This window comes from Triticum urartu, chromosome 2 (genome assembly GCF_003073215.2).
Source record: "Triticum urartu cultivar G1812 chromosome 2, Tu2.1, whole genome shotgun sequence".
NCBI classification, from domain to species: Eukaryota; Viridiplantae; Streptophyta; class Magnoliopsida; order Poales; family Poaceae; genus Triticum; species Triticum urartu.
Window position 1 is genome coordinate 687,689,047 of NC_053023.1, and position 9,728 is coordinate 687,698,774.

The 9,728-nt window shown below is 45.9% G+C and overlaps 1 protein-coding gene across 1 annotated transcript; it reads right to left on the reverse strand.

Annotated features, from left to right (window-relative positions):
- Positions 1-5,944: 5,944 nt before the first annotated feature.
- Positions 5,945-6,929, reverse strand: LOC125534110 (ethylene-responsive transcription factor 1B-like). Its single transcript, XM_048697407.1, has one exon. It carries the CDS (start codon positions 6,847-6,849, stop codon positions 6,091-6,093), a length of 759 nt encoding a protein of 252 aa, XP_048553364.1. The 5' UTR covers positions 6,850-6,929; the 3' UTR covers positions 5,945-6,090.
- Positions 6,930-9,728: the final 2,799 nt, after the last annotated feature.

A 9,728-nucleotide genomic window follows, 5' to 3' on the forward strand; every position in this document is an offset into this window, starting at 1 on the left:
GAGTGAAGATGTAAACAAATTTTTAATATTTTATATATATGTTGAACTGTTTAAATCAACATAAATTTTAGAAAAAGTTCATGGTTAAATCTTTGAACTACAAATAATAATAAAATAGAATAAAAAGTTTTAATAGACAATAATCACATATTGATAATTATTGTGTTTTAATATTAGAATATTGTATATCATAAAAACCAAACAGTAACTTAAAACATAATAGAAATTGCAGAGCGGTAGATAGACTTTCTAGCTAACAGTTGTACACAAAGTACTATTTGTTTTGGTGGCTAGCATGCGTACTAGCTATTTAACCTAGATGTCCCAGGGTCGAAACCAATTCAAAGACTCGGTTTATTTTTTTCCTGTTATTGGCATATACAGAGCAATGGCTTATCTGTGACTTTAATTAAATCTTAGGGGATTTTTTGCACACAAAAACTCATACGCATTTCACCCAGCACAAGCATCGCTCACACTCACTGACATCTGGGTCAACCACCAGCTGTCACTCCATGTGGACAGCACATACGGTGGCATATGGGCGGAGGCACCGTATATGCACCGTGCAACAAGTTATAGCACCATTTTTATGTATTTTACAAGTTTAGGCACTAAATTGGCCGCAACAGACAAGTTAAGACACCCGTGATGTATTTAACTCTTTTTAAAACTACCATGTCATTTCTTTAATTTCGAGTGTAGAAAGTCATCCAAACTGCACCGTAGAATCAAGATCGTGTGGCGGTTAGGGCGTTCACCGGCAGTTTTTCCCTAGAGAATGTTCGCCGGTTACTATTTCCAAAAGGTCTTACTAGTCCCTTTGATATGGCCAGCACTAGGAGCCGGTCGGCCGGCCAAAATTTTGGTCGGACGCCATGCGGCCATGCGATTGGAGGCCTCCGCGTCGTTGGATCTCCCCTACTCCTTCTCCCTCCTCTCGCAGCTCACCCATCACCCGCTTGTATTTTGGCCACACTCCGCTACTGGTTAGTACCAACAATCCAATGCCATTGCACCATCATTTCATTCCTTTTTCTTAGGTAAATGGTCACTGATGGGCAACCAGCTAGCGATTGCTCGGTCAGACGACATGCACGCAATTGTGGACACTGCGGCATCGCTTTCTTTCAATACCTCTTGGAAGCAGCCATAGCCACTCGTTTCTTCTCCCACGTGACTCCTTCCTCATTTCCGTGTCTCCACCGCCTTCCACCATGGGAAGCCAATATTCCCGACGAGATCCATACACCCACTTGACTCCTCTTTTCCTTCTCAGGCACACCACCCTCCTCGTCATTGTTGCGCGTTTCTACTTCGCCCCCATGCGCACACACCTTGCTTGTTTTAGTGGCTAAGGTTGCCCGCGTCACGCCTCTTCTTCGGCGGCATCGCGAGGCCTTGGTGCCAGACTCCATGGTCGAGCTCTCTGCTTCAACCACCGACCGCGAGTCGGCATGATGGAACCAGCGTGCCGAAATGTTGGAACTGATGAGGCGGTGTGTTGCGACCGGTGAGCTGTGGTGCTGGAACCGACAAGGCGGCGACACCGAGGCGTTCTAGGACCGGTGAGGTGCGGTGCTGGAACCGGCCAAGGGATTTTCTTCAACCGACGAGGATGGTGCTAGGTGGCGATGGTGCAACCATAGTGAGACATCGACATTGGAACCCACAACTGATTTTGCTGCAAGCTGCTGAAACCATGGTGTCGCGAGAGGCATGTACCCGCGGCGAGCGTCGTCGGCGAGAGCGGTGGGCGGCGCACCTCGTGTTGCAACCATGGGGCGGCAAGTTGCAATCGCTGCCAGCCAATGAGGCGTTATGTCGGTGCGGCGGCCCGTCCACAAGCCGGAGCCGCAAAAACGAGGTGGCGACGACTATGGATGGTCCATGGTTGGGATGGGGCAATCGGCTGCACTCGATGTCGCTCTTCTCCCTGCGTGCAGTTGTGTGATATGGGGGGCGGGGGGATAGACGATGCGTTGGAAGAGACAAAATATGGGACCCGATTTGACGGTTGAAGGGCAATGCATCACACGCTCGGGATGCTATGGGCTGAAACTTGGGTCGGCCAACGTATCTATAATTTTTTTAATTATTTCATGTTATTATATTATCATACTTGTATGCTTTCTATGTAATTTTATATTATTTTTATGAACTAACAATTAACTTGGTGCCCATTGTTAGTTCCTATTTTTTTTTTCACAGAAAAAACTTATCAAACGAAGTCCAAACGCGATGAAACTTTACGGTGATTTTTTGTGGACTAGGAAGACCCTAGGAGCTTCGGGCCATAAGATGCATGAGGGAGCCACAAGCTTACCTGGCGCGCCCCAGCAGTTGTGGGGCCATGTAGCTCCGTTTTACCTAGTTCCTGGCCTATAAATTCTGTAATATTCCAAAAAGCCTGAAGCGAGACCCAAAATAATTCTTCTTCCGCCACAAGACTCTGTTCTTCCACGATCACATCTGGAGGCCTTTTCCGGTACACTGCCGGAGAGGGAAAACCATTGGGGTGGCAATCCTCATCTACCTTACTGTCTTCATGATGATGTGTGGGTAGTTCCATCAAAACCTACAGGTCCATAGTAGTAACTAGATGGCTTTCTCTCTCTTTTGATCTTCAATGCAATGATCTCCTCTGAGTTCTATTCGACGTAACTATCGCGGTGTGTTTGTTGGGATCCATGAATTGTGGGTTTATGGTAAGATTATTTTCATTGAAATTATTTGAGTCTCTTGAGATTTATTTGTTGTATAATTTTATTGCTATTTATGCTTTCCAATCTATAAGGTTTTTTGGCCACTTGGATGAGTAGAACTTCACAGGGAGTGGGGCACGGTAGTGGGTTCAATATTGCGGTGACCTTACTATATGATAGGAGGAGTTGCAAGGCATGTATTGTATTGTTGCTACTAGAGATAAAATGACGGAGTTTGAACATATTGCTTGGTCTTAATTTGTCTACATTATGTCATCTTGCTTAATGCTTTACTTTGTTTATCATAAACTTAATACTTCGAGAAGCATGTTGGATAGCGGTCTTGGGGTGGAGTAATAGTAATAGACATCAATAAGTTTAACAGTCTACTTGTCACAGACGTAATGCCTATATATGAATTATGACATGAAGAATCCCAATCATAATCGTGCGCAATTCTGTCAATTGCCCAACAGTAATTTGTTTACCCACCGACGCAGAAATTCCTCTAGTGAAACTATGGCCCGGGGGTCCCTTTTTCGTTTTTACTAAGAATTCTACAATTGCTCGTTGTTTCCTTTACCTTATTTTATTTTATTTGTTTATCTATCACTATCAGATTTAATCATTGCAACCGGCGAGAACATTAGGATTGATAACCCCCTTGCCTTAGTTGGGTGGAAACATTTGCTTTGCGTGTGTGCGGGTACTGCTTGTATTGTTTGTGTGTCGTCTCCTTCTGGTTCAATAGATCTTGGTTCTTAATTGAGAAAAATATTATCTTTTTTTTTAGGCAAGAGAAAAATATTATCTGTGACTATACTACTTCACCCTCCTTCAGGCAAGCCCAATAACTCTATAAAGTGTAAGCACCATTTTTCATAACGCACCGAGAGGCAGGCTATCCTTATTGAAAATTCCTATTCGCCGCTCTTTATGGTAGATTGCCCGCAAAATGGAGGGCAATGCGTTTTGGGCTGGCCCATGCAAGCTGCGACAGATTTCAGTTTTTCTGGGTTTCTTTACGGGTTTGGGGATTTGAGTTTCTTTTAAAAAATGTTCTAAATATTTGAACAAAAGTTGTTTTTGAAAATTGATCACATATCAAAAGAAAATTGAAAAAATCATGTTTCTACTAAATGTTCCCAAAATTTCCAATAATATTCACGTTTTAAAAAATATTCATATTTTGGAAAAATATTTAAAAAACTTTTTTGCTTTCAAAATTTGATTGCATTCTTTAAAAAATGATCTCAAATTTTCCAAATATATGCATCTTTAAGAAACGATCGCTACACTATTCCAAACTGGCCAAATCGTATTCGGCGCCTTACTCACCCATTATAGGCTATTTAGTGCGCAGCAAACACCCCCTCCCTTCTCTCAATCTAAATGAGCGCGCCCATCTTAACGCACCAGAGAAATCTCCCCTCTCCTGTTTTGGGAAGCTTCCCAGCTGGTATTTTTTCATTTCTTGATTCGGTTTTTCTCTAGAACCTGTTTTGTTTTGTTTTTACCTTCTTCTTTCTGTTTATTTTTCTTTTTACTCTTTTTTCCTTTCCTACATTTATTTTTTATTTTAATTATTTTAAATTTTTACTTTTATTAACCTTTTACTTTTATTTTCTTGATTTTATCAAAATGCACAAAGTTTTTTAAAATTGGATGAACTTTTTAAAGGAAATTGATGAATTTATTTCAAAATTGACAAACTTATTTCAATTTTTTGATTTTTTGGAAATCCAATGAAAACTTTCCAAATTCATGAAACAAAATCGCATTGACGAACAATTTCCAATTTCATGATTTTTTTTCCAAATTCATGAACTTTTTTGTCCAATTTGTGAAAAAATCAAATCAGCGACAAAAATTTAATTCATGATTTGTAAATATATGTACTTTTTTTAAAAGTCAATGGTCAACCAACCAACTCAGTTAGATTTTTTTGCGACAAGCCTGCTCAGCCAAATGCGTGTGTGCGATCAATTTGCGAGCGACCGAGCGAGAGGCAAAGTGAGCCCTGCTTCGCCTTTTGCTGGGCTGGGCCGCTACAGTTCGCTTCGAGTGCCAGGAGAGAGGTAAGAGCACCTACAACCGGAGCCCTCAATCCACCCCAAAGCAGATGGGCGGGCTATCCAGTCATTGTCGGGATGCAAAATTACCACCTAATTAGCCCTCACAAATCCGGTCCAAACAACCGGACTGATCGGCACTCCCCATACTTGGCCCGTATTTGGGGTTGATATGGGGAGCCACACGGACACGCGTCCAGTGAGTGTTGTCGCTTCGACGTGCCACTCGAGACTTTCAATCCGGCTATTTAAGCCGGACGACGTAACCCCAGCCCTAGCCAGTCCCATTTCCACACACCCCCTTCCGTGTTGCCACCGTTTAATTCGCTCGAGCTCGTCGTCCGCTAGTTGTCATGGACCGACAACAGATCACCATGTATGTGATGCTCGCTCCGGAGCGGCGGTTGGAGCTCCTAGAGGAGATTCGGGTCAGGCCTGCCTCTGGACTCTCTAGAGGCGAAGGAACATGAGCAAGCATCGAACGCGGACATGACAGCCACGGAGCCAGGGGAGGAAGGTGAGGTTGATCTGGCTGGTGGATTCGGCATGGGCAACGCCCTCATAATGTTTGAGATGGCCCAAGTGGAGGAGGCGGAGGAGCAGCAAGCCATCCTCGACTCCATACATTCGGAGGCAGAGGTGGTGGCCAACCGTCGATTCCTCCGCGAGGCGAAGGCGAAGCGCGACAAACACTTTGGCAACATCGAGCCAACGAGGAGCCGGTGCTGCGTGCAGCGGCCAATGATCAGGAGGCCGGTCTATCCGGCATTGCCGCCACGAGGGATGTCTACATCTCCGCTGACCGTTTAGGCTATATCTATGTAGTAGTACATTGCTTTTGAGTTGCATGGTGTCGTGTGGATTTGAGGTATAAAATTTGAAGTATGCGATTGCATCAGACCTAAAATGATGGGTGATCGGGCTGCATTCACAAACGTATCAGGGATGATATTTGTCATATGCGGCTCAAGATGCTCTTATGTTATTCTTATGGTTTTTGTCTAATTTTCTATATGTAAATTTGCCGCCGGTTTTCCTTGGTTTTCCTTCAGTTGTTTTCTCCTTTTTTTTCCTTTCCTCTTTTTCTCTTCTTGAAAAGTTGCAAACATTTCTTGAACTCACGAACCTTTTTAATTAGTAGACATTTTTAAAATTTGAGAAGAAGAAGAAGGGAAGCTGTTTCCTGGCGTACACGAATTTACTCATGCGCTGTATACACATGCATTTTCTTCAGACAGTGAGAAGTAGCATGCGATTAATTTTGGCACGAGCCCACGGGAGCTATGCTAATCCAAGCAGACAAGCTTGCAGTGTCAGGACGACGCCGTCGCCGTTGTGTGGAAATGATCCATGGGCGGCTCGGACACCCGGAGGAGCTCCTCCAGGTACTCGGCGCCGAGGTCCTCCAGCACCACCGCACCGGTCGTCGCAGACCGGGCTGCCTCCTGCACGGCGGCAACCCGGCGCTGCTGCTTCACGGGCCTCTTGTTGGGCGAACGCCTGCGCATGCGGTGGCGGCGCTTGAGCGCGAGCACGGGCGAGCCCACGACGGCGCCGAGCGCGAGCGCGCGGAGCGACTCCCGGACGCGCTGGACGGGGAAGTTGAGCACGGCCGCGTCGCCGCGCGCGGAGAAGGCGGCCTGGTCGTAGGCCATGGCGGCCGCCTCGGGGCTGCCGAAGGTGCCGAGCCACACGCGGGCGCCGTTCCGCGTCGAGTCCCGGATCTCGGCCGCGTACTTGCCCCACGGGCGCGTGCGCACCCCGATGAAGTCATTGGCAATGGGCATGGCCGCGGGGGCATGGTGACCGCGGCGCTTCGGCGAGCTGCTGCCCGCGGGCACATGTGGCGCGGCAGCCCCGACGCCCGTCATGTCGGAGGATGACGAGCTTGAAGAGAGAGAGGGGTCGGAGCAGGAGGCATGATCCGTGAACTCCAAGAGGGTGCTGAGGAAGGTCATGTCGTCCATGTCGCTCGTGTCGTAGTCAGACGACGGTGCAGCGGCGGCGGCGTTGTAGCAGCGGTGCTGGTGGTATGATCCCGGCGGGAAGGTGCCGGCGAAATGCTGCTCCATGGGTTGACCGGCCGAGCCTGATCGATGGGGAGACAGAGGTTGGGAGAAGAGAAGCAGTGGCTGCTTCCTGCTTGGTTCGGGGTTTTGCGGGGCTTGACAAGCAACAGGAAATGCGCGGGGGTTTTATACAGCTCCCTGGTGCGGTGCGTCACCTACATAAACCTCATGATTTGATCGGACTAATTTAAAAGGAAACGGGCTACGGAGCTCAGCGATGATCTAACCATGACATCATCATGAAGCGCAAGTCAACCTTTGTTCACGCCCCAGACTCGAATGGTATTTTTTACCGACATTGTCCATAGTGTCGTAGGGGGTTGCCGATGCTTTCTACTTGCATTTTCCCAACACACATAATTGAATAATCTCTTTGGATTATGGTTACATTTTAACACTATTTGTAAGCTTTTGAGTGGCATTGCCTTCAAAAACTTACGTCTCACTTTGTACACACATAAAACTTGTATCATCAAGGAGTGTTGTTGTATAACTAGATGTTGCTCATGCCAATCCGCCTTTAGGGTTTTGCCACAACATAGTGACGTGCTTCCTACTCTTCGCCCCTATGCTTCTTCATCGCCCCCTTTCCTACACTTTTGTCATCTTTTTTCGATGCCTTCCTCCCTCCCCTGCATTTCCTTTCTTTCTCATTGCCAGCTTACCGATCCCTTATCCTTACCATTCGACAACCTTGTCGCCCCTCAAATCCACCTCCATCAGTTCGCACTGTTTGCCACCGCTGCCTCTTTCGACGATGTCATGTAGGATGTTGATGCATCCGATGAATCTAACACTTAACTCTCGCGGGAGCTTATTACACACCACTGGCACCTCGCCATCTCATCATCGTCGCAGGTGCCCCATGATCACATCACATGTTGTCATCGTCCTAATTATGCATGTTAGTATTCTCACCTTCATCTTTCTCTGTTTTAGCTTCGGTATGTTGTTCCAAACCACCGCACTCTATGAGATCATGACCATCTATGTATCGGACATTCGTTGGCTGTACATTTTTCAGGTTCAAAATGGTTGTTTGACTTGTTGAATAGCCATTGAGACTTTGATGGCGGTGGTTATACTGGTATATAAGCCATTCAGACATGGATGGCGGTGGTCAAACTGGTATAAGTTTGAACATCTTGATTAGCCATGCATAGCCCATAGAAACCAAGTATGAGGTTTGTAATCAGGGTTTGGTTGACCGAAGATTAGCAGGCAGAACGACCAGGAAGAGACCTCGCCATATCCTGAACGTCGAAAATCCTTAAACCTGCTTCCTGACTCCTGACACCCGGCCGGGAGGTGGCACCGGACTTGTAAGTTGAATATGTCCGCCCAATAATGTAAGTAGATGAGCACATAAAGATACACCGGAAAGCATCAGGCAGCAGCTACGTGGGTTCGTTACGTCTAGGAAATGCAACCAGAACTGACGAGTTAAGTTTTGACCATCGAAGAGCTGCCACGATGAAATTACTTTGTGTCTATTTGCGGGCTACCGGTCGGAGCTCCGACTTCTCGTCCAGTAGAAAATTTGACTGGTTAACAAGAAAAACCACAAGAGCCTTGTGCCTGATATACAACCACAACCACTCTCTGTCTCATCAGTCTTATCCTTTTCTTTTCGTAGGATGGATCAGGATCCAGGAGGGTGGTTATGCCGTTTGAGTTTCTTCTTCGCCGGGCTGACAATGCATATTCATCTGAGCTACCAAAACACTGTCGTTTTCTATAGTTTCTCTCCTAGTATTATTAACAAAAATTTGGTCGTTATGCCGGTGGAGCAAAAGACAAAAGGAAGAGTGCGAGCATACGACAGCCAGAGGTTTTCCTGCCTCCTTCCTAGCGAGCTTATCAAGTGATTGTCACTTCCATTTCTTTTTCTTGACACACATCCCTTTGATTGGCTTGCCTTGTCTTTCCCTGTTAAAGTTGCGCAACTCCGAATCTAGTGCGCGCGATTGGTCGCATAATATATGCTCCATGAACTAGCAAGTATTGCTATCTCTGCTTTGATCCTTTCTTTTCAGCCAATCAGTGCTCATATATAAATCCAATCCCCTTCTTTTAGGGAACTTCTTTAACTCAGTTCCGTTGATCAATATTTCAAGGTACATGAGCAAATACATTAGAGGTAATCAGGTCGTAATAGATTTCTTTTTCTCAACAATTTGGACAAGCTAGGAAGCATAAACTTTGACGAGAGGGCTTGTTTAGATTATCATGACAAAAGCCTCTCCCGGGCTCTCCGAAGCTCGAACCGCAGGTAGGTAGCTGCTTCCTCGTCCTTGTCATGTGCAAATAAACAAACGCACCCAGCTAAACAGCCGCTGCCAGGGAGATTAGCGCTCAGCCTACATGGACAAGTACCTGCCACTTAAACAACTAACGGTCGTCCGTATGATATTCATTTATGTTGCTATCGTTGTTGAGTGCTCGTAGTGTTGCGCTTGCGCCTACATCACCATCCAAGAGTTGCGGCCGGATGGAAGGTTCGTTGCAGAGATGCTTCATGCAGTGTTATCAAGTGTAGACTTGTAGCCCTCCGTTCAGAGACGTACTACCTATGACACTCAAGTTCTGCATTTTTTTCTTCTCGAGTGACTGGCATAAGCTCTGTCTTTTCATTTAGAAGAAAAGGATTAACCGGTTTATAAGAAAACCCGCAAAAATAAATGATTTTGGCTACTAGAATATGAAACCTGCACTCTTAGAGTTAATGGTAATTAAATCTACAACGGTGGGAGCATTTGTAAAGCAATATGACATTCTTGTTGGAATCCACGAACAATTATGTATTTACTCGGATCTTCTAATATAAAGCATTGCGTTAGGGGAAGCTGTGTACAAAGTAAACGGCGAAGACTCGATCACAC